We start from the raw sequence: 26,088 nt of genomic DNA, 5'->3' as shown, positions 1-26,088 counted from the left end.
CTGGGCAACCTGGGCCAGGGCCTCACCACACTCATGGTGAAGAAATTCCTCCTTATGTCTAGTCTAAATCTGCCCCCCTCCAGTTTATACCCATTGCCCCTCGTCCTATCCCCACAAGCCTTTGTGAACAGTCCTTCCCCAGCTTTCTTGTAGCCCCTTTAGGTACTGTAAGGTCGCTATAAGGTCTCCTCAGAGCCTTCTCTTCTCCAGACTGAACAACCCCAACTCTCTCAGCCTGTCCTCGTATGGGAGGTGCTCCAGCCCTCTGTTCATCTATGTAACCTCCTCTGGACCTGTTCCAACAGTTCCATCTCCTACTTATGTTGAGGATTGAGGTCAAACTACAGGCCTGTCAGTCTGACCTCAGTGCCAGGGAAAGTCATGGAGCAGGTGATCTTGAGTGCTATCATGAAGCACATGCAAGAGAACCAGGTGATCAGGTCCAGTCAACATGGGTTCACAAAAGGCAGGTCTTGCCAGACTAACCTGATCGCCTTCTATGACAAAGTGACTCGGCTGCTGGATGAGGGAAAGGCTGTGGATGGATCTTCCTGGACTTCAGCAAAGCCTTTGACACAGTTTCTCACAGCGTTCTGCTTGAGAAACTGTCAGCCTCTGGCCTGGACAGGCGCACACTCTCCTGAGTGGAAAACTGGTTGGATGGCCGGGCCCAGAGAGTGGTGGGAAATGGTGTGAAATCCAGCTGGAGGCCAGTGACAAGTGGGGTTCCCCAGGGCTCAGTGCTGGGTCCAGCCCTGTTCAATGTCTTCATCAATGATCTGGATGAAGGCATCGAGTGCACCCTTAGCAAGTTGCGGACGACACTAAGCTGGGTGGAAGTGTCGATCTGCTGGAGGGTCAGGAGGCTTTGCAAAGGGATCTGAACAGGCTGGACCGCTGAGCAGAGTCCAATGGCATGAGGTTTAACAAGGCCAAATGCCGGGTCCTGCACTTGGGGCACAACAACCCTATGCAGTGCTACAGACTAGGAGAAGCCTGTCTAGAAAGCTGCCTGGAGGAGAGGGACCTGGGTGTGTTGGTTGACAGCCGACTGAATATGAGCCAGCAGTGGCCCAGGTGGCCAAGAAGGCCAATGGCATCTTGGCTTGTATCAGAAACGGCGTGACCAGCAGGTCCAGGGAGGTTATCCTCCCTCTGTACTCGGCACTGGTGAGACCGCTCCTTGAATCCTGTGTTCAGTTCTGGGCCCCTCACCATAAGAAGGATGTTGAGGCTCTGGAGCGAGTCCAGAGAAGAGCAATGAAGCTGGTGAAGGGGCTGGAGAACAGGCCTGATGAGGAACGGCTGAGAGAGCTGGGGGTGTTTAGCCCGGAGAAGAGGAGGCTGAGGGGAGACCTCATTGCTCTCTACAACTACCTGAAAGGAGGTTGTAGAGAGGAGGGTGCTGGCCTCTTCTCCCAAGTGACAGGGGACAGGACAAGAGGGAATGGCCTCAAGCTCCGCCAGGGGAGGTTTAGGCTAGACGTTAGGAAAAAATTCTTTACAGAAAGGGTCATTGGGCACTGGAACAGGCTGCCCAGGGAGGTGGTTGAGTCACCTTCCCTGGAGGTGTTTAAGGCACGGGTGGACGAGGTGCTGAGGGACATGGTTTAGTGTTTGATAGGAACGGTTGGACTTGATGATCCGGTGGGTCTCTTCCAACCTGGTTATTCTGTGATTCTGTGATTCCACAACTGGACACAATACTCCAGGTGAGGTCTCACAAGAGAGGAGCAGAGGGGCAGAATTCCATCCCTGGCCCTGCTGGCCACGCTGCTTTTGATGCAGCCCAGGACACGGTTGGTTTCTGGGCTGTGAGGGCACATTGCCAGCTCATGTCAAGCTTCTCATCAACCAGCACCTCCAAGTTCTTCTCTGCAGGGCAGCTCTCAATTGCATCATCCCCATCCTATATTGAAACCAGGGATTGCCCCGACCCAGGCGTAGGACCTTGCACTTGTTCTTGTTGAATGTCATGAGGTTCTCACAGCCCCGCTTCTCCAGCTCAGTCAGTTTTGTCTGATGATTAGGACTCGTATCCTTCAGGCAGAAGTCAGCAGAGGTTTATAGAAGTGCTTGGGTCTTACTAAAGGAAAGCACATTAGGGACGACTTTTTAGGGTTTACTCCGTAACACTTGTTACAATGGACTTTATCAAAGCCCCTGGCAAATTCACTGTTGATTTCAGTAGGGTCGGGTTTTAAAAAATTATTTTTGCAAAATATTTGCAGTAAGAAATATCTGGGATAGAAATGTCTTATATACGAAAGGAAAAGTACAGTCTCTGCCTATAATCAAGTCTACGGCTTCTGTTAACACTGGATGCCTCATCCTAGATGTGTATGTGTTTGTGTGCATATAGATCACTCACATATATACACGTAGTATGTAATTGTTTATGCATCCATGCACGTGTCCTAATATGCCTGTGTATTTTCAGTCTGCAACTGTCTATTGATTACAGCTATTACTGTAATATTATTATAGAAATATAGCCAACTATATAACAGGGCCGGAAGTTTAATTGAAATGAACATGGGAAGAATTTCAAATTGCTAATGAAAATTGCCTTTTTACTACCAGCTATATTCCCACGGTCATGACAGACTGGAGACATCACCAGGGCTGTGCTGGTTCTGCTTATTGGTGGAGCAAACCCAATTGAACTGGCACTCCATTTCCAAATAATTTCTTCAGACTCATGAAAAAGGGAAGTAAATGACTGGCAGGTCTTGAGCCCAGAAAATACCCTTAAATTGAAAAATTTCACATATTAGTCTTTTTGTAACAAAAGAGAAACGTAAGCCATGAAATTATTTCAGCAAGAAGATATTATATAGCTCCATCCATGGCTGCTTAAGCATCCATGAACTATTCCATTATAAGATCACCAGGTGGCTATTGCCTTTCTCTCCCATTCAGGCTTTACCAATATTCCCACTCCCATCTGTGATAAACTTAATAGGTCCATTCAGCAATGGAGAAAACATGAGAGGTGTTCATCATAGCTGAAGGCTTTCACAGACAATTATTCCTTAGATGTTTGAGTAGATGAAAAGCCATTTTTGTGATTAGAAAGGATAGAATAGGTTGCAGTTTCTGAGATCAGTTTATTGGCATAGGTTTTGGTAGCCGTGACAAATATTTATCCTTTCCTGGGAATGTTGTAAGTAGCTAAAGTCACTGAATGAATGTGTTTGATATGTTTGTCTTCATTCTGTTTTCCAGGCTCATGACTACTCTTCTAAGAGTGCTTGTTAGATAAAATATTATATGTATGAGTACATATTGTAAATTTTGTCAGCTGTCTACTATAGATGAGATATGTTTAATTTATGCACTGCATGAATGTACAAAACCATAAGTTTTCAAGAGAATTTAGGACAGTTGTAAGTGTATTCAGAAGTATCTGTAAGTATACTTATACCCATAAGCAGCAACGCTCTGAAACAACAGCGATGGATCTCAAGTATCTTGGTCTCAGAATAAGGGCTTTTAACCTGTCACTTCACAGCTTTTCATCTGTTCGCATTTTCTATGCTCAAAATAACCAGTAATGGTACTGGAGTTGGACTATCTCAGGTAATCGCTCACATTTCAACCCATAACTAAACTTCTTTTTCTCTCTAGATAATTTTTTTCCTTATGTAAGTGCTTTCATTTCTAAGTCAATTTAGCAAGATACTGAAAGTAAGGAATGAAATTTCACAAAGAGGAGCAGGCAGTTTTCTGTGTTACACATATGCATCTTTGAAAAAATCAGGGGGGTTGTTTCATTTATGTCTAAGAATAGAGAAATAAACCGTGGGCTTCTGCTTCCCATCTTCTCCAGTCACCTTTATGTCTTTATTCTATATTTTAAGCAGTTAAAGAAAGCTTAAATATGGGGTTCTGCTTCCCATCTCCCTGCAGTTGTCCTTAAAACTTTCTATGTTTTAAGTGGTTCCAGAATTATTTCCTTTGAAGTCATTTTCAGTTACAGACTCTTCCTCCATAAGGCAGGAAAATGCCATCTTTCTTTGAAAATACCTATTGGCCCCTGGATCATGACTTCTCTGTTCCATCAACAGGAAATAGAGGAAGCTTTAGCATAATAATTGGGGGTTTTGGTGAGATGTACCTAACTGAGTCTGGTTTCACAGCTCCTACAAAAGAGAGAGGCCTCCAGCCAGAGGGTCAGTCACTGTTGATACACATTGATTATGGCAGACACTTAAAAAAGACAAGCTATGCACTTTTACAGTTTTTCGGATGGTAAAGGAAGACACAATCAAGCATGAAAATGTTCAGTTGATTTAATTCATGTCCTTATTAATTTGCATTTTCCATCACCTAAGGGGTTAGGTTATCTAATGAGATCTTGTTGCTGTTATTGATGGTGGTAGAGAAGGTTTGAAGTTTTATCTTGAGGACTTCATTCATTAAAAAAAAAAGGAAAGTGTTGAATGCAAGTGTAAAACATTGTCATGTATGAGCTAAGCATGTTGCTCTGCCTGATTCAAGCAGTGGAACAGTTCTTGTGATAGGTGGAAGGAAGGATTGTTGGAGACTGTACTCGCTTGTCCGTGGTCTTGAGGGAATCTATCTGCCATCTCTTTCCTTGCAGAAGGGATGCTGGTTGTCGTTGCTAAAGGGAAACCCTCTCCACCTTCCTTGGTAATTAGGCAATCTGGCCCCTCACATTTTAGGTGTCTGGGTCTTCTAAGCTCTTGCAAGGATGCAGGTTCTCCAAGGAGTCAAATAATCATTGCTTTAACTGAATCCATGCTCTTTGTGGGAAAAGGAAGGTTTTGTGATAAAATAATGCAAAGATTTTATATGTTAAGAATTGAAAGAGCCATAAAAGGTCAAATCAAGACGTATTTAGTGAAACTGGTATCTGAGGGTCCATGTTTTATAAATAATATGGAGGCTTTGTTGTTTTGATATAGCATTGGGGCTATAAATTTCCCCAAGTATTATTGGAAAATAAAATGGAAAGAAAACCAGAACACTTCAGTATTTTTGGAGGATTTTATTCAGCAAGAAGATGAAAACCAAACTGTGTCAGATGGTGTGGGCATGATTTTTATAATTCATTGATCTGTTCAGAAAACAACAACAGTCAGTTATTCAACAAGATGTGCTGAGAATCAGTTGATCTGGTTGCTCTTTTTTCCTCCTTGGTGTAGAAACAGTCTCTTATTATAGTCACTGCTCAGCATAGTGACATCCAGCTATCATGTGAAGCCAGAATGAGTTTACTTTTATACAGATAATAAACACAACTAGCATCAGTATTCAGGCAGTGGAACTTTACTGGGAGAAATGTTAATGGAAGTGCTTGGATCCTGATTCCTCAAGGGAGAGGAAATAAGATCTCCTGGTTAGCCTCAGTGCCTGTGGCACTGTGGTGCCTATTGCAGCTCCAAAATCAAGTTTTGAATTGGCAGTGTGAACTGCATATGATGAACTTAGTATAACAAATACAATAAAGTAAATATTGACTTCTGAAACAGATTTGTTTAAAGAAATCCGAATTTGGTTATCAGTTGTTCACAAGTGGAAGAAGTGACAGGACCTTCAGAGGCATTATGCCTTTCTAGACCTACTGTTAAACCTACAAAGGTTTCTTCATTCTGCCTAGATTGGAGCACACTGGAAGTGAAGAGACCCAGACTGATTATCCCTCTTTAACAGATCACAGGAGGCCATCTCGCCTGCTTGTATAATTGCTGTTTCCATAAGCTCTGAAGAAAAGGGCATTCATTAGCCCAAAGCTTGAAGGAAAGTGATTCTCGCTGTCTGGTTTTGGGAGGTTCATCCTTATTATAAAACAGGCTGCATCTATTGCATGTTTTTCTGCTAGCCAGAATACTGTTTATGGGCTTCGCACATGGGAACAGTTTATGCTGATAAGAGTTTAATTTTTTATTCAAATTTACAAACTAGAAGAAGGGAGATCCTGTTGTGTTAATAATCTGTGTAGAGTCCAGACCTCTTTAACCGACCTTAAGTCAATGCAGCCTTCATACCAATACACAGATATGAGTAATGGCTGTACAATGTTTCCTTCATTTTACATCACTAACTGTAAACAGAACAAAGCAATTAAAAGCATGGTTAATTTTGTTCAATTCCTCCAGTCTCTTTTTACTTTTAAGAAGAGATACGCACTTTTGGGTGCTAATAGAATTATGTTTAGCAACACAGCCTGCATCTGCTAAATCAAAGTAATCATTGGCTGTGTTCTCTTTTGCATGTTTGACTGCTAACAGGGTAGATTCAGTGCAAGGAAAGTGTGGATTAGTCATCCAAGGATCCAAAGATATTTTTCTGCATCCCTATCTCTTAATATATTCTGCATTCCTCTTTCCTGTCTGCAGAGTATAATTTATCAGGACTCAAAAATTCCACTAGCAGGACATTTGAAAACTGTACAAGCAGGGAAGAAAAGGGAACGGTCTGTTGCTAATGTAGAGGACCAGTAATTAAGATTTATCTCAATGTGGAGACTGTAAACAGAGACAAGATCGTTGATTAAAAAGGCATTGCATTTGCAGAACACTGAGTTCCCATTTTGAAAAGACATTCGGATCTTTATCATAAATCGTGTTGTTCGCCAAAACTACAGGGGAGATTGTGTTGGGCTCGAGACTTTCCCCTCCCAGCTGATCACCTCCTTCTTTTTCTCCTTCTGGGCCCAGGAATCTGTCACCATTTACCTTGCAGTGGCCCAGCCCCAGGAGCAGTTGGTGAGAGCCCCCAGCCTAGCACTGACGGGCTTTGCCCCTATACTGATAAAAGTCAAAGACACTCTTGCGGGAGATGAGAAATATGAATCTGAATGCCTTCTTTAAGTCCCTGTTTCCACATGCCCTCTGTTTACCTTCTTTAAGACTCCTGGAAACCCACAGACATCATGTTGATCAAGCTCCTCAAACAAATGTTGTGCATGCTAGGGACAGAACAATGCCAACATCCACCTTTGGGTCTTTCCACGGGTGATGTTTTATCTGTGTTTGACTTCTGCATTATTTGTTCTTCAGGGCAGGTGTTGTCCTTAATTTTTGTGCCATGTACATTGTTGGCCATTTAACAAAGATTTAATAAAGAGAATCTACCTCAGAGTGTCGCCGTGTGTCGAAAAGCATTAGCATCCATGAGAAACTTTGAGATGCTTTGTTCTATTATCCTCGTCAGAAACAAGCTGCAGAAATTGCAGCTTCTCTTGAATAAGTCTGATTCTTGGGTAGATTTTGAGTGGCCTAATTTTTCACTGCTGTTAAGTTGTTCATTAGTTTATTTTTTCCTTGGCACTATGGGTCTTAGAGCTGTGGAGTAACCTGGATTCCATCTGGATCCATGTTTGAATACTGAGGGGCTATTAGGTTAGCAGGTTGCCCCCCTTCGGTTTTACTACTTAACAGCATAGCCCGCTTCTTTTGCAATGGCATATTACTCATGAAGTAGAAGTCCTCACGTTACAAACTGATGACTGATGCAGAGCAGGATTTGGGCCAATGTGATGGGCCAATGGCATTGGAATCCTCTGAAAGAAAAGAGCAAACCAAAATCCAGCCAACAAAATTTGCCTTTCCCCACTGCCTGCTACAGAGAGAATTTGCCTCGGGAAGGTTCTCAGTCGTAATGCAAACTCCTTGGTCTGCAGAAACACTCCTGTTCTTCTGAAGCCTGTGCTGAGAGTTTAAAAACAGAACATCAGCTTCTTTCCGTTCTTGTCTGTACTCTGTGAATGTGGAGTGTCACAGGATCCAGTTGGCAGAAAGCACAATGTATAATTTACTTTTAATCATGGGATTATACAGATAAACAGTCTGCTGTCTAACAATGTTATTTTGTTAATCAGCTGTAATCTTAGTAGTCTTAATAACTCAAATCTACCACCATTGTGTTACCAGACTCACAAATCAGCATAACAATTGTCTGCAGTGCAGCACAGCTCTGTGCATCACTCTAACTAGGATGCCCTCGAAACTTGTGATGCATAACTTAGTGCTCATCAGTAGACTATTTATGGTGTTTGCAATCGGCGCGTGTGGAGTTTACTTTCTATGTCCCTCATCTCCATCTTCTTCTCTTGTAAATGTGTTGCCAAGGTGTCACTGTTTATCAAGGGTGATGGGTTGAACAATGCTTGGAAGCACAGTACATCTCCTGGAGCTCTCCCGCGTAGGCATTGTCTACACCGATTCAAGAGCTGTCAGCAGCATGCAAGGGCTTACTGCTTCTGTGCTTTTCCCGTAAGACAAATACTGTTTTGATTTTAAGGTAGACAGTGCCCAACTGCCTCTTTTCCACAATCTTTTTTCAAGAAACTTCCCCTAAAAAGTAAAACATAACTGGTTTTTCTGTGTCACTCCTTCAGGTCCACAGCATAGGTTTGTTACTCACAAGGTAGTGTGTTTGTGTGAGGGAGAAATCTTAATTCTAAGCTACAACGAACATCATTCTGTGAGATTCCACGTACAAAATTTTCAGCCTGTAAACAGGACCATTCTCATGACCTCAGGCTCACATGGATTTCTCTTGATAACACCATCTAATCGGATTTAGAGTTTAATTAAACAGCTGTCACTTTGCTTCCTCATTCTGCCACAATTTAATGTTGAATTAGTCCCTAAATTAGTCATGGCTGAATGCTTGCCTTCTTACAATTGAGAGCTTGGATGAACATAAGGTTTGCTCTTCAGCTAAATTCAAGCAACTGAGGCTCATGTTCTGCATTCTTGCTCTTAGCACAGAACTTCCACTGACATTGCTGGACGTTCCCCAACTGAAACAGGGGTGGAATAAAATGTGAGATTCCTGCAGTCAATCATAGTGTTACCTAACTTCAAATGACCAAATATGGTCACATGCTTCTTCTCAGCTCTGGCTAGAATACATTAGCTCTATAGATGTCATTTTCCCTTTCTAAAAAGTACTGATTTTTCTGAATACCATTCTGCTGACTTTTCTGTGAAACAATGAGTACAGCTGTGGAAAAAAAGAAAAAATGTTTAGACCAATGCTACTTCTAGTGGGCTTAATTCAAATTAAGCCTGTAACCAAGACCAGAGTATGAACAAAAGTTTATGGTACTCTGTATCACAGCATCCATTCAAGCAGGAAAGCTCAGAGACGTCCTGTAGAGTCCTGATACTTGCATCAAATTCTTTATAATGGTCTCACTGAACTCAGGTCTTAGTGCAATATAATGTAGTGTCTGCCTCTCTGCCCGAGTCTGATCTCACCATTTTTCTTTGACATGCCAATTAATTCTTTCCTTACCTATTTACTAAAATGTAATATCAAGATTTGTAAATGTGGTAACTTGGTACAGGCACAGACAGGGAAGTTCCAAACCACTAGGCTGATATAACTTACCAGTTCTAGCCTGTAGGCTTCTTGGTTAAATATTTTGTGTTTTTTCCTTTGATGTAGGGTGGTGAATGGCAGTTCCTCTTGGTTCTAACTAGTTGCACTTGAGTCACAACCTGTCAAGTGCTTAACTATAAAGAGGTGGGAAAGCCACCCACCTCTCTTACTTTCTTTGTTTACCTGGGGAAGGCTGATTAACGATGCAAGTTGCTTGTGCTAGAAGCTTTCATGCCACACTTGGTGCATACATATGCCAGCAGAAGAGCTTCAGTTTATCTGTAGTAGGTACCAGGTTGTGACCTTGGGGCTTCATTTCTGAAGTCACTGAAGCACGCTGAAGATTTGTGTAGCAGAGGTACAATTCCCGTCTTTGATGCAGAGTCTGAGGGTTCAGGTGCTTTGCAAAAGATTGGGTTTTGATCAAGCAAGTGTAGTGGTGATTTGAGCTGACTAGTACAGAAAATATTGTCTGGGCTGGGGAGAAGTAGATGTTTTGGTAGTGGATAATAAAAACTGTTGAGGAATGGCATTTACTCTGTTCTGTTTGATAGCTAGTTGCGCGTTAAACTTATCAATGAATGTTTAAAGTAATTTCTTATGACACAATTCAATGGATTGCTTTTAAACACCTCCTTTAATTAGAACCTTATGTCTAACTGCTAGAGTCTTCCTCTAACCATTAGAAGAGCAAGAAAAACTGTTCCTTAATGCTACTGTTTGTTAATTAAATATGCTTAAATAGCGATGATTTTCTTCATGTGCTGCATTCATCGAAGGAATGCCCTGGTAACAGGAAAGAACCATCCGAATCAGGAGTTTGTGGATAGTTCTTCAAAAAAGCAAACCAGGTCTGTCTCTGCAATGTGAGGGTCAGCTCCTGGGACTCAGTCGTTGCACTGCAAAAACAGTTTCAGGCTTCCAAAACAGTTCAGAGCTCAAAACTCCCTTCTGTGTCAATTAGAATTATATGTGTAGTTCTCCAATTCTGCTTTGGAAATGACAACTCTGGCTTTTTTAGAGTTTGTAATACACTTACAGAAACTTCTTTCCAGCCTGGATATTGATGCTTACTTATAACTCATCCTCTTCCTGCTTTTTCAATTTACTTTACACTACTTTCTCCGTTTTGAATTTATTGGGAACAAGTCCAAACGTTGCTATCCAGTGCTTTCAGTCTTCTGCCACACAAAATAAATTTGATTTTAAAACTTTAGTTGCTTCCTGCACAGAAAGTAGATTAGTTCTTGGGGGATTTTTAAAAATTAAAGCATGTGGAAATGGCTAAGATATTGTGATTTTGAAAAGCACCTACATTTTAGATGAGTTCTTAGTCTCTCTAAAGCTTTCTTAGTCATCTTGTTTGTATGCTCCCAAATTAGCTTGCAAACAGGATTGCAAACTGTTTAAAAGCAAAATCACCACATATACTAACTATTGTGTTTCCTATTCTGATGTGAGAATAATTATTTTCTTAATGTCGGTTGACATAATCTTAAATATTCAACTACTATGCCTAATTATCAGTGGATAAGCCAAGGGCATTGCAGGAGGTGGCAGAGTGCAAGGGTTTGGGTGCTGAATCGGGACCCCCTTGTCTGCAGTGCTTGTCCAGAGCGCTCAGTGTCGCAGGGCAGACAGGCTTTTATTTAAGCTCCTTTTATTTTTATGAGTTTCAGCTCAGCTTTTGAGGTGTCTTGGACCATGGATCTTTTTATACATTGTTTAGAGTTTTCTGCCTAGCAGCTTGTGTTATGGGTGCAGACAATGGGTCAATTCTCTGTTACATTAAAGCCTTGGGCTTTATTGCATCAATATAAAGGAAATGCAGAGGAGGCAGAAGTTGTGCCGTAAGGCTATTCCATATACGGGGATATAGGACACATGTTTTTCTATTTTAGTCCTAAACAGACAAAAATCAAGGCCTGGTTTTGAATAGCAGGGGCGACTTACCGACTGAGTAAGGGAAGTGGCAGATTTGCAAATTGCTTTTAATATAGTATGTAATATATTAATTGCTTATACTTCAGTATTTCTTAATCTCTGTAGAACCAAAGAGTTATGACTGCTTTCAGTGCAGGTGAGACATAAAGATTTCCAGCTCTGCACAAAGCTGTAGCAAGGTGGTTACCAAGTGCTTCCTAATGCTGAGGATCTCCAAAGATTGTATTGGTACCAGCTGTGAAGCCATTAGAGAATGTCTACAATGTGATTCCATCTCCTTTATGCACATCATGAATTTGAAATTCCTGAAGTTCATATTGGGCTACAGAGGAGGAATGTGAAATTTCAGTAGCCCTTTGTCATGGCAAGCGATGTCTTTTATAGTTTTGGGGGCAGATGCAGCTCTGAAGTAATTAATCAAAATAAATTCGTTCAGATGCATGCTACTGCCTTTTAATGAAACCATAAGCAAAGGGCAGAAGATTGAGATTTCTAATTCCTGGTAGTATGCCAGTAGCCAAATTTTCTGTCTTCTCTCCAGAAAGGTTTTGGGAAATTTGAATAAGTTTTTTAACCTTTGTAATAATGGCTTTTTATCAAAGCCACTTAGAAGTTGGATACGCCAATAATGACTTATTGGAAAGAGAGAAACAGAAGTGACAGATTATTACTTAACAATTGGTACATGAGTACTGCACTATAGAGTGCAGAAAACAGGTATATCAGTTGCATTTATCTGTCGGGCTTTTCCATTTTAAAGGTATAGGTTGTTTTCTGTTGTCCATAAGTGAAGAAGGGGCACGTTAATTGGGATGAGTGAAGCAGAACAGGCTGTTCTTCGAATACAAGATACATAGGTTTTCATGGTATTGTTTAATTTTGAAAAAAAAGAGACTACCAAGATACAGGGCTGGAGGGAACCACGAGAGGTTATCTGCTTACTTTCCTTTTCTACCTGACTCAAATAACCTGTGTTATTGATGAATGATGTTTATCCAGTTCATCAAAGATCTCTTAGGTTAGACTGTGCATTTTCTTCTGCCCCAGACAACTTATTAAATCAATTCTCCATCGTTATTCTTATAATAAAGACTGCCCTAATGTCAAACAAATCTTACCTGTTGCAGCTAAAGCCCATTACTTTGAGGTCTGTCCATGAGTTTGGGAAATAGTTTATTCTTACTCATTTCTTGAAGACTTTTAAGTGTACAGAGACATAATCATCTTTAATCTTTTCTAAGCTAAACAATCCCAATTCTTTCAGTGTTCTTTTTTATTTCCCTTCACTTAAGAAGGATTTTCTTGCAGCTCTCAGAATTGGAGATAGGTCTTTAGCTGACGCCTTGCTAGTGCTGAGTAGAAATACCTCGCGTCTCACATACAATCAGTTGTGTAAAGAGGAGTATCGCAGGAGGGTTCTTTGGTTGATTCACTTATGGTTTTTAACCGCAGCAGCATGCAACTGCGAACTTACATTCAACTTGTGATCTCCTATAGACTCCAAATGCTTTTCTGAGAGCAGCTTTTCTTGATGAATATTTTCCGTCCTATATTTATAGGATTTGTTGTTCCTACAGAAAAGTAGCATCTTGCATTTAACTTTAATGCATCCCATTTTTTTAAACCTTTTCTCCGATACTGGATTCTAATCCAGTCTTCTGGTGTTCTTGTGGAGCTGTGGTGCGGGCTCAGGGCTTGGCCGCATGATTTAGCGAGGTACTGCTGGCAGTCTCACCATCACCCGGGGTAATGCCAGAGTGGACTAAGCAGCTGGTCTTTTCCTTGTGATATGAGGGCTGAGGAACCAGGATCCTCATTGTGGGTCAGTGTGTGCCTTGTGGTCTTGTCTGCTGGGCTTCCAGCTTCTCTTCTTTCCTGCTTTTCTAAATATGTGGCATCACATTGAGGCCAATGATTACTCAATGCTGCAGGCACGAGCAAAGCTCAGCTGCAGGAAGCTCCAGTAGCACCCAGGCGGTTTTATTGCAAGTTAAACCTAGATGATGAATTTACTCTGCTGCTTGTGGCACAGAAGTTTCACCTCATTGCAAAATCAGGTCTTTGTTTTTATCCTTTGGGCAGTGGTACAGGGCTTGTTCATTGTTTTGTGTGTATGTGATTTTCTGATATGTCTTGAACTTCATAAATTACAATTAAATGCAAATATGGGTAAATCCCCAAGCCACAGTGTATGTTTTATATCTGAAACTCATTTCTATTTATGGGATTTCTCTTCCTCTGAATCTGTCCCTTTATATTAGATTTCTCTATCAGTAATACATATCAGTTGCTGGGGAAAAACTGGATCTGAGTAGCATCATTTCATAGCAGAGCTGCGGTAGCCTGAAAAGATGTCCTGTCATTTCCACAAACTCTCTTACCGCTCCGTTGCCCTGGAGTCCTTAGTTCACAGTGTTTAACACTAAAAGTCACAAAAAATAAGACTTTAATGAATCAAGGCATAAGATTAATTTCAAAGGACATATGGCCCTTGCAGTAGCCAAATACATAGCAGAAAATATTTTGAACCTGCTTTTTGTTGAACCTATGTGAGTTATTCAGTGCTTGTTGCTTTGGAGGTCTGCAGAGGGAAGAGTAAGTTGGGTTTGTTACTGAGGGTTTTTTTCACAAATATTGAGATCTGCTCCTTTGGATCTGTTTCTGGACTTAACAAAATACCTGTACATGGCAATAAATACTTTTGGAACAGAACCATAGAATCATGGCATAGTTTGGGTTGGGAGGGACCTTAAAGCCCATCCAGTTCCATCCCCTGCCATGGGCAGGGACACCTCCCAGTAGATCAGGCTGTCCAAGGCCCTATCCAACCTGGCCTTGAACACCTCCAGGGATGGGGCAGCCACAGCTTCCCTGGGCAACCTGGGCCAGTGCCTCATCACCCTCATGGTGAAGAAATTCCTCCTTATGTCCAGTCTAAATCTGACCCTCTCCAGTTTATACCCATTGCCCCTCGTCCTATCACTACAAGCCTTTGTAAACAGTCCCTCCCCAGCTTTCCTGTGACCCCTTCAGATACTGGGAAATCTTCAAGTTCAGATGACAAGAAGTCAAACCTCAAAAGCCATACGTTTCTTTACAGTGCTCTCTTGCTCAAAAATGCCAGGTGCCCAGGTAAGTTGGTGGGGAGGGGCAGCTAGGTTGATCACTGCCCTTGAAAATCAGGTATTCCTGACTTTCCAATAGCCTTAGACTTTCCAATAGTAGTATTTATCAATGTGGCTCTAATTGGGCAGCTTTGGTTTTGTATATGCCGTAGGAATTATTTAGGGCTCTTACTTTTCTAGAACAGTCAACGTTTCTTTTTTAACAGAGTTCTGGGGTTTTTTTAGAGCGTGATAGGATTTCTTCTGAGAACTGTCAGAGAACCTGAGAAATTGTAAGTTGCAAGATGAAAAGAAATCTGATGTAGATTTCAAAGACACTAAATTTGAATTGAAAACAATATCAATAGCATCAGTGTCCCGTTTTGCTGCCCTTGATATTGATGGTTGCAGTCCTCATGACCTTGGTGCTGAGGTTTGCTAAATATTTTATTCACTTTTATAGAACGGGAACTTGAGAATTTGGAGAAAACTTCTAAGTTGTTCTTGGGAATCTTGGGAATACAATGATGCTGAAACAGTTCAGGAGTTAGAAGAGTTAGCTTAGTCAATGGTTCATTGAAAGGCTTTTATACACTACGACTCAAGTTGAAACTTCAGATTTCCTTGTTATTTCCCCTGCAGTTAATAGCAACACTAACTCCTTCTGGATTCCTTACATCGCTTCATTGGACATATCAAAGGAAATTAAACACTCTTGAAACTGTTCCAGATAAAAGGTTCACGGAGTGACCCCGTCTTTGCAATGGGCATAGATTCAAAGAGCAGTGGTTTTACTTTCCAGGCTCTTGCATCCTGTCCCAAACACTGCTGATCCAACCCAATTTAGTAAAAACTCTAAATTCATGTTTTGAAAGGTAAATACTGGGATGAGCCCCACTCTTTAAAGACAGAAGCTACCTGTGACATTTACCTGCCTGGATGGAATTTAGCTACAGTCATTTTGATCACTTATTTAACAGTGAGAAATGCAGCTGACTGTGTTTATTTAGCAGGTAAAATATAATTGGGGTTTTATGAAGCTTTATCAAGTTATACCTGTTGGAAGGTGAGATTAGATCATTAGCCACAGAGAACTAATTCTTGAGTATAAGTCCAGTTGAAGAGCTGATGTTTGCCTTTTGGAAGTCTCTTTAACTGACTCTGAACAAAGTGCTGTGCTTTGTTTTGTTCTCAGGACACAGAAATTATGAATACCGCAATTCTTACAGGAAAAACAGTGGCAGTGCCCATCAAAGTGGTCTCGATTGAGGAGAACAGTGCTGTGACAGACATCTCTGAATCAGTTGAGTGCAAATCCTCTGATGAAGACGTCATTAAAGTAAGTTCATGCCATGTAACTGCTAAATCAACTCCTCCAAATTTATCGTACTACTGTTTCAAAAGCCTGAGAACGGAAGTTTTTAGGAAAACGAAGAGTTAGGTGCAACAATACAGCCACCACACTGAGTTTTGGTAGAATTCAATGTTTCATTTTTATTTGTGTCCTAATTTTAAAATGTCTTGGTAATGTCACCGCAGTCCTCTTTGCACAGAGTTCGTTCTGTTAGTTCTGCCTCTCCAGATGCTTGCTATCAGTTTCCAGCTGTGATTATCACCTCCACAGCTGCACTAGTGGAATGGATTGGATGAGTTTTCCACAGCAACTGCGATGCAAAGTCATCCTGGTCGACTTCACATTCTGCTGAGAGCTGTTTTGAATTAATGACTTGATTCTGCACAGAAGCAGCTAGAAAGCATTCACATGACTGGTCCGTCAATTTAGCACTAGCAGCTTAATGTCACACAGTAACAAACACCAGTGGGGTCGTATTGTCTTAAGGCAACGCAGCTATTTCTGCAGTGGACATGTACTCAAAGCCCTGAAGGAAATTCTCGGTTGTGCAGGGGGTCAGTACAAAGACAATATTCTACATGAATCCTGTTGCACTTTCCACACAGGACATTTGTGGTGCATGAGCTTTTAAGTGAGGGTGATTTTGCCCTTGGTCTATAAGCTATTTTTATCAGAGGTGTTTATTACTTTCTGTGATTTCACAACACCGGGCTTTGTGGGGTTACTCTTTTATTGTCTTTAATATGCTATCAGCTCTCTTGGATGGATGGTCTACAAATAGTAATGCCACAGCATTATGTGTTACAGTCAGTTCAGTTCCGTTTGTATGTTCACGAAAAGAAATAAGACTTCTTTGAACCTGCGGGATCCAACAGTTTGCTGCACTATTGTAGAAATTATGTAGGAGCATTTATTAAACCACTAACCAAGTAGGTGGGGAAAACAGTCATACTTAGAACTAATGAAGCCATCAGAGAAGACTTCTACAGAAAGCTTTATCCTTTCAGTGGATCCTTCAAAGCCAGATTTCCAGTTTGCTGGAGTTCAAAGGGCTCCCGTATATCAGATGCTTTACAAAGTTTTTAATCTCAAAGGATTCCTGTTAATCTTTTTCCTTAGTTAGCCACCTAGCTACAAATGAAAGTAATAGCTGGAAATTAGTTTAGGGATCATCCTGATTGTAACTATATTGGAAACCACATTCCTAAGTAAGGGAAAACACAAGATAGCATTTACAGTTTTTTAAAAAAATTCAGAAAAGGACTAGTGTCATCAACCATATTAGCCGTTTCACTTAAACAGCTTACAAAATTGCACCAAGACATTGCAGCCTAATGGGGATTTCTTTCCAACAGTAAAAATGACAAGTGTTAAGTTCTTCCATTCAGAGGAAGAGTCAGATCCGGGAAAAGAAAATACCTTTGGATTTTAGCTGTGCATCAGGAGACGATGCATAGAACATGGCTGCACAATGATTTCCCATATAAAAGTCCATCTGTAAAAATTACTTCTGAGTTTTATAGCTTTGGAATGTAGGGATCAAGAAGAAATGATATTTCTAAATCTTACACAAGAAAAAGAGAGTGGTTTTGTGGTAACTGCAATACAGCCTGGACTACTGCAGTTCTCTAACAATTTGTTTGGAAAGAATGTTTTCTTGATGCACTATGTCCTTTGATTAGCACTTGGGACCCTGCTGTGCTCTCCTTTTATTTTCTACAGAAATAATTTATCTCCACTAAAAGGATTCTGTAAAATGGAGCCTGTTTGCACTATTGGAATGTTTTTAAGTGCCTTCTAGAAGCCTTCCTATCTAGCCACTCTGAAGTTGAAGTGAAACAAATAACTGGAGGCTAACACACAGTGTTTATTGGAATCGACTGGAGAAATTTTTCAGGTGTAATTTCTTTCTCTTCAGAAATGTTTTGAAATTGCTCAGATGAATAGAGAAACTGTCTTCCATGTATTTAGAAATACATGCAGAATCTCCAGAGTAATGCATCTGTGACATGAGTGCTAACTGCTGTGAAATGTACAGCTAGTTAAAAAATAGAGTTCAATGAAGTACTTTGAACAAAAAGGTTTTATCATCTTATCATAAAGGAAAAAAAGGACTTCTTTTTTCCATCTAGATGTTCCAGTTTCCAGGCAATTTCTCTACATGGGAAATGAAGTTTGGGGTTCAAGTCAAATTGGCATGTTCGTATTGGTTCCGATTTGAAAAAACACTCAGCTTCAAATGGAGCACAAAGGCCTCTTTCATTTTCACTTCATTTTGAAATTCATCAAGCTCTTATGTTAAATTCTTTGGATATATCATCTTCCTCTGCAAAATACTGGTTTAGATATCTTGTTGCTAGTAACCTTTTTGTTTAAAAAAAAACAGAAGTCCAATCATCATAAATTATATCTGTTGGGAAGAGTTCATGGTATCTAACAAAGAATGCCTTCATGTGTTTACAGTTCATGTTCCCAAGCATCCCTATCATAGCAGAACCAAAACGTATGTACAGGTATGAAAACCTGTAGATGAATTTAAACCACAAAATAAGAAAAATAAGAATCATAGAATCATAGAATCACCAGGTTGGAGGAAACTCACCGGATCATCGAGTCCAACCATTCCCACCAATCACTAAACCATGCCCCTCAGTGCCTCATCCACCCGCACCTTAAACACCTCCAGGGAAGGTGAATCAACCATCTCCCTGGGCAGACCGTTCCATTGCCTAATGACCCTTTCAGTGAAGAATTTTTCCTTATGTTGAGCCTGAACCTCCCCTGGCGGAGCTTGAGGCCATTCCCTCTCGTCCTGTCCCCTGTCACTTGGGAGAAGAGCCCAGCTCCCTCCTCTCCACAACCTCCTTTCAGGGAGTTGGAGAGAGCAATGAGGTCTCCCCTCAGCCTCCTCTTCTCCAGGCTAAACAACCCCAGCTCTCTTAGTCGTTTCTCGTAAGACTTGTTCTCCAGCCCCCTCACCAGCTTCGTTGCTCTTCTCTGGACTCGCTCCAGAGCCTCAACATCCTTCTTGTGGTGAGGGGCCCAGAACTGAACACAGGATTCGAGGAGCGGTCTCACCAGTGCCGAGTCCAGAGGGAGGATAACCTCCCTGGACCTGCTTTTGATGAGAAGTATTTAATATGCGAGTATATGATCTTTTAGAGGTTCAAACAGATATTTTTGTTAAATTTCAGTTGTGTTGATTCACCGATGACTTTGGACACAGGCAAGATTACAGAGTTAGGCTAGAAATTAAAGGTGATTGGTGCCTATTAGCACTCAGCTTGTAGTATTTGGTCAGCAAATAAATAAATGTCGGTTTGTATGATTCATGTAAAGACCCAAAAGATAATGTTTCTGTCCAACAAGTTGAATGGCCATCAAATAAAAGCTTATTTATAAGTTTTGCAGTGCCTTCAGCTTGGCTGCAATACACTATTCTCAGTAACAGAACCCAGTGGAAATCTAAACCCTACGATATATTTGCAAGTAACAGGTAACAGTTTCACCAGTGATAATCATGGTCTCGAGGCAGCTCGGCGCACGGTTTGTGTCCTGTGTTAATCTGCTGACTACTACCCCATTTACTTTTTTTATTGTCTCATAGTTTCAACTCTTAACTTCCAAATTCACAATTGATTTCATGAACTTTAAAAGTCTTTGCATGCTCTAGACCTTCACACAGTGGTCCAACCTTTTAAAAGTGGACAGAAAATTTATTATGGTACTAAAAATCAAGCAACAGCCAAATTTTACTTTGCTAAGCTGGAATTTACCAATAGGATCTATATATATGGTTCCATTAATAGTAATTGCAGTTGCCTTCACAGAATCACAGAATCACAGAATAACCAGGTTGGAAGAGACCCACCGGATCATCGAGTCCAGCTGTTCCTATCAAACACTAAACCATATCCCTCAGCACCTCATCCACCCGTCCCTTAAACACCTCCAGGGAAGGTGAATCAACCACCTCCCTGGGCAGCCTGTTCCAGTGCCCAATGACCCTTTCTGTAAAGAATTTTTTCCTAACGTCTAGCCTAAACCTCCCCTGGTGGAGCTTGAGGCCATTCCCTCTTGTCCTGTCCCCTGTCACTTGGAAGAAGAGCCCAGCACCCTCCTCTCTACAACGTCCTTTCAGGTAGTTGTAGAGAGCAATGAGGTCTCCCCTCAGCCTCCTCTTCTCCAGGCTAAACACCCCCAGCTCTCTCAGCTGTTCCTCATAAGGCCTGTTCTCCAGCCCCTTCACCAGCTTTGTTGCTCTTCTCTGGACTCGTTCCAGAGCCTCAACATCCTTCTTATAGTGAGGGGCCCATAGGCTCCTTTTCATAGGCTCCTTTTCATCTCCTGGAAATTCAAGTGGAACATGGCCGCTTTTACTGGTGCTTTTGTGCAGTTACTCATGAGCAAACACAGCTCCGGGTTCCCAGGTCACCTGGCTGCTAGAACAGATGTGGTTTCATGCTGTGAAAAGCAGTAGAGTTTCAGGAGGCTTGAAGATACCTTGTGACATTTCCAGATTGAAAACTCTTGATAATATTTACTAACATGAGGATTTTTTTTCCCATTAAAATAACCTGAGTTCAAAAATCTTCAGTGCTGCGTGACTTTCCGGAGCTACTGCAAACCTTATGGGTTTCTATTTCACCACTCTTGGATTAGCTTTTGTCCGATTGCTACATGAGGGGATGCTGTATATGTGGTATTGTATTATTATTGTATTGCTGTTATTTATAATTGGTAAATTTAAAGCTGGATACTAGTCTCTGTGGATTAGCCTTGAACCTTATTTACTAGTTTATTTTAATTTTTAAATGGCATTAACAGCCTTGAGATGAATTCAGATCAAAACATAGATTCAGATAATGTTAGTCTGCACGTGAGGCTCCTGTGATCATCACTGGAAGTGGAAACATGGCTCTTACTGTTAAAGCATCCTTCAGGAGCTGTTAATATCAGCTCTTGATTTGGGACTGATAAGCAGAGGGAGACATTAACTGCAGGAAAGGCCACTGAGAGAACGTTAGGAATTTCTGTTAGGAGCTAAAATCCAGGACAGTGTCACAGCCGTCCCTCTCCTATACTTGAAACAAAATCCCAGCTCAAAGCAACACTGAACTGTTGGGGGCTGAAGGTCTGGCTAGGGGGGTTTATGGTTGAACTCAATAGCTGGTATCAACACCTTCAAAGAAATGGTGATGGGACTTGCAGACGCCTGTAAAGGTTATGATTCTTGTTTAAATGCCCAATCCAGGAGTCCTTGATGCACACGAGTAGCTTTACTGTGACTACTGCTGACCTTGGGAAACAAACTCACATGAAACAGTTGTTTAGGTTTCATAAACGTTTCAGAGACTTTTCCATTTGTGGTGGAAACAGTTTATGAAACGAAATTAGTTCTTCCTAGATAGACGTGAAGTCATGTTGAAATGTCTGCTGTTCACTTATGAATATTCAGATTAAAGGCCAGTCTGGATGCTGCATGTCGGGGCACGATGTAGGAAGGTCTGTTTGCCAGTGAAAAAGCTGACAGATTGACATTTTCATAAGAGATAAATAAATAGTTGTGTTCTAATTGTAGTAATTTATTTTAAAATTTGTACATCTGGAACCGTATCACAAGACCCTATTTACTAAGGAAGAGTCATCAGCACTTCATTGTTTAGGTCATACTTTGCTGTTGTCTTAATATACCCAATCTTACACAAATGGTGCTACTTCAGCCTCTGGATAGGAGAAGCACTATTTTCCTATTAAGTAGGAACCACTAGTTAGCAGCATCCATAGATATTTTCATTGAAAATTGAATTATGCATTTTCCTGGCAGTAGGTGAATGCAGTTCCAAGCTGAATGGCTGAGCTACAAGCAGCTGTTAAAAAAAATTGAACTCTTAGGCCTCGATCCAGCACTCATGAAAGTGCTGCACTCATTACAGCCATCAGGAAAGTTGACCCTGAAATTTTAATGGTATGGGGACAGTTTCTCAGGCTTCTTAATGTTTCATCATAGTACTACGGATATCCCAGAGGAAAAGAAAACCTTAATAAATGCAAGATTATGTATCTATGGATACCTTTTCATCATGTTATTTAGGGACCAAGTAGAAAGATATAATACTTACTCTGACTTGAATCAGTGGCTGTGTATTAGGTGCAACATGATCACTTTTTCTCTGAGTGTGGGGGCTGGATGCCAAACTTTGTAATTCGAAAGCAGCCTTCCACCAGTAAAGGAAATCATCTTGCCCTTTTTTATATCAACCCTACATAGAAAAGTGTGTTTATCCATGCATGAGCAAGGCTGACCTTCTGACATGCTTTGACCTGAATGGGAATCAGCTTCTCCCCTCAGCAGACGGACTGACGGGGGATAATGTCCTGCTGCAGCATGAGCTTCTGCTACTTGATCTACTTAGGGTCAGGGCTCAGCTGGTCCCTGGATCCACTGGAACCTCCCAGACATGCAACTGAGAATGCAAAATGGGTGTCCAGGGAACCGTGATGTAGGAACAGGTGATGACAAACATTGGTGTGATGGAAGGATGTGTAGCGTTACATTAAAGAAAGCTCTAGTGCTGAAGTCTGTTACAACCTGTATGAAGATGAATGGGAATTGGGGTGTGACTGCCCTTCCCTGGTGCACTGCAGCGCTAAATGATATGGAAATGCCTGAGGTTGTTCAGGAAGGACCTAAATATTAGGTATGTTGCTCTCCGCAGCCTTAAATCAAGATCTGGTCCTTTCCCTATTGAAAGTAAAGTGTTACTGATCTTGTAGAGAATCAGTGCTTTTGGTCCTAAATACAGCTTTGAGATAATTGTACTTGGTTTGGCAAAACTTTATTACAGATACTGCCAAAATATAAAAAAGGGGAATCTCTTGAGACCTGTCAGAGGAAAGCTAAGTCTGCTCAAAACAAAGCTTCCCATGGCATCTAAGGTTTCTTCCCTATGCATTCGTACAAGCAGCATCTGGACGCAGGCAATGATGTAGTGGGTTGTGATGAAGTGTGATGCATATGGTGATTTCAAGAGGGAGTAAAGTTTCAGGAGATTTGGTCCCATTATAAACCCCAGCACATCACTGGCATGTTGCATTTTCCCTCATACCTTTCAACTCCTGCCGTATACAGCAGGGTAAGCTTCCAAACTTGCGTTGGGTTTCTGCACCTCAGCGTGCATATATATTCTTTGTATGGAGCTTTATTGCAGAGCCTTCAGGACTCAGAGGATTTAGGGCTTCGTATTATGTTTTTAGTGCAAGTTATAAGAGAAAATAAAAATGAGAGGATGACTAGAAAGAACTGGTTGTTCCTACCAGCTTTCTTGATCAAGGAAGACCACTAACTTCCAATAAAAAGCTCCTACAGTGAATATAATGCAATTGATTTATTGCTCATTTTTTACTTAGGTCAAATAAAACTCTATTTGCTCTTTGTTAGCTAGGTGCAACTGTTGTAGAGCTGAGCATGCTGAATAATGAGTAGGTGGATAAACTTCTGATTAATGCCCTATGAAACAAAGGGAGAAATGAAAAGTCACAGTAGGCAGAGTTTCCAGGAACCCGGTGTGGTATAATAATAGACAAGTTGTATTCTGTGCGGTCACTTTAATGTAACGCTCTCTTCTATGGTTTTCTTGCAGTCCTGCAAGATTCAGTGAAAGTGTGGAGGGGTCAATCTAAACAAACAGCAGCTACTGTTTCGAGCAACGAAGCTGGTGAAGGGGCTGGAGAACAGGCCTTATGAGGAACGGCTGAGAGAGCTGGGGGTGTTTAGCCTGGAGAAGAGGAGGCTGAGGGGAGACCTCATTGCTCTCTCCAACTACCTGAAAGGAGGTTGTGGAGAGGAGGGTGCTGGCCTCATCTCCCAAGTGACAGGGGACAGGACGAGAGGGAATGGCCTCAAGCTCCGCCAGGGGAGATTTAGGCTGGATATTAGAAAAAATTTTTCATGGAAAATTTTTCATTGGGCGCTGGAACAGTCTGCCCAGGGAGGTGGTTGAGTCACCTTCCCTGGAGGGGTTTAAGGGACAGGTAGATGAGGTGTTGAGGGGCATGGTTTAGTGTTTGATAGGAATGGTTGGACTCGATGATCCAGTGGGTCTCTTCCAACCTGGTTATTCTATGATTCTATGATACTGCCAGTCCTCCTCCATGCAATACACAGTCAGCTGCTCATGGAGGGTTGACGCCTCATTCAGGTATTTCAGCCCACACAGTCAAAATTGTAATAGTACTCTTAATTTTTTTTTTTAAAAAATAAAGCAACTCTATAACTTTCTGGAAGGAATATATAAAAGTTGGACTACTCCTTTTAAGGTGCCTGTGTGCTCGTTCACAGGCTTGCAAGTCTTTTCTTGGTTAGCTCCAGAATCAGGAGCTGAGAGCTTAGTCTGTGTGACACCGTGCTGAAAGCCAACACGGCTATGCTGCTTTTGGGTCCTGAGCTGAGGTCTCTGTGCAGGGCTGTGTCCTCTCTCTAGGGACACACCAGCAGCCTCAGAACAAACACAGGGTCTCTGTCACATCCACTGCGTGGTGCAGGTGCCCTCAAGGGCCACAACAAGTGACCTTCCTGAAGTTTATGTTTGCTGATGAATTGCAAATACAGTCCCTGCTCACCACACCCCAAAGCTGCCTTGAAAGCCCTCAAAAGCAGAAGCTGTATCTCTTTCTGTGTCCAAAGCCTATTTCTCTTATGGCTCCTCTTCCAATACCATGTTTTCCTTAGTTTTACATGAAATTGAGAAGTTTTTAAATCATCAAAGAAAGTCACAACATGGAAATTCCATTGTTTTGCTGTTCTAAAGCCCTGTGACTTTTTAGGCTTTTCTTCTGCTAAATCTAATGCTATATTCTGAGCAGAATTGCAAATAGAAAGTCCTTGCCCTTCTCCTTATTTTTTCATAGCCCTGCGATTTAGTGAGATCAATATACATCGGAAGCAGAAAAACTTCAGAAGAGCTTTGGAAAAATGAAGCTTTACTGCACAATTCTGTCAGATGCAAATACAGTGTATAGGCCAGCAGTAGAAGGAGCTTTCATAGAATATGTTGAATCATTAATGGATCCCACTACTCCCCAAACAGTCAGCTCTGAGGAAATTGGAACTCAAGACTACATGGCCTGCGATACTTAAATTCAGCAATAAAAGTTGTAAATATCTTGCCATCACATAAAATGCAAAAGTTTCAAGGACAAATGTGGAAACTTTTAAAACTCAGTCCTTGCAGGCTTCTTTCCCGCTTGTCTCATGCCTTCAAGCAGCTCACTACCTGCATTGGTGATGTCAGTATGGAAAACCAATACCTCCCAAATGAAAAATCAAAGCAGGATGGTAGTAACAGTGCTTCAGGTTCCACAGAAAATGGAACTTCAAAGTTGCAAGATCAAGACTCGGAAAGTAAATAGGAGAAATAACACTAGTCTTCCTACAGCTACAAATACAATGGGATGATAAGGAGCTTTCTCCAGAACTTTTTTGAGCAATACAGAAGAAATGATGGTTCAATTCTCCTTTCCTTTTTTGCCAATAGCTGTAATTTGCACACTGTGAGTTTGCATACTGTAGATATGTAGTAAGGTAGAAAATGACAAGCAGTGTGATGTTCTCAACTATGCAGCTACTGTCCAAAGTGTGTAGATGGAATTAAAAGTCCCAGCATTCACCCTGTGATGCTGCTTTGCCAAGCAAGGTATTTGGGGCCATGCTGCATATATAGTCTGGCATGTCCCTAGTGGGTAGGAGCCAAACTCTGTTCAGCCCCATTTTCAGAAATTACTTGACTCAAGAGTGCACAAAACAAGACAGATTTTGTTTTACGTGATGATGCCAGCTGCGGAGAGCTCCCATGGCTCAGCGCAGCTACAGTTCAGCTTTAAAAGCTGGTCATTTGGGAGCAAATAGATGCCCTCCAGTCTCAGCTGGCATTTTGTGCCCCTTTTACTCTCTCAGTTCTGTCGTAGTGAATGATATTCAGTTAGTTAAGTGTACTGCTTCTGCTCTGCAAAGCTGCCAGCAAAATCTTTGTAATGAGATTAGATAACATACAGCCTTTTCCCTAAGAAAAGCTGTCTAGATTTGGGGCGTTTCTTCTTAGTTTTGCTAATCTGGCTGCAGATACTGAACATGCAGACCCTTCTCAGCAGAGGAAGTCCAAATAGCTTATAAACTATGAGCCCAATTTTACAGAATTCTCCTCTTCTGCAGCACTCAGGGCTCAATCCCTGTGTTATTAGAGCAGGTTGCTGGGAACTTGGTATGAGAGCTGATCACACGGATGGCAACCACATTTGGAATGTGACAGCTGTTTTCAAGCATAAAGC

The 26,088-nt window shown here is 41.5% G+C and overlaps 1 protein-coding gene across 1 annotated transcript in view; it reads left to right on the top strand.

Moving 5' to 3' along the window:
* The window catches only part of TMEM132C (transmembrane protein 132C), a 222,145-nt gene that overhangs the window by 174,812 nt on the left and 21,245 nt on the right, over positions 1 to 26,088 (top strand). Inside the window, exon 5 of the mRNA XM_069871350.1 lies at positions 15,604 to 15,747. Coding sequence (XP_069727451.1) covers positions 15,604 to 15,747 — 144 coding nt within the window. The remainder of the gene's footprint in view (positions 1 to 15,603; positions 15,748 to 26,088) is intronic.

Source organism: Phaenicophaeus curvirostris, chromosome 17, assembly GCF_032191515.1.
Source record: "Phaenicophaeus curvirostris isolate KB17595 chromosome 17, BPBGC_Pcur_1.0, whole genome shotgun sequence".
Lineage (NCBI taxonomy): Eukaryota > Metazoa > Chordata > Aves > Cuculiformes > Cuculidae > Phaenicophaeus > Phaenicophaeus curvirostris.
Note: the sequence above shows the minus strand (reverse complement) of the source record. Positions and strands in the feature narration are given on the sequence as shown.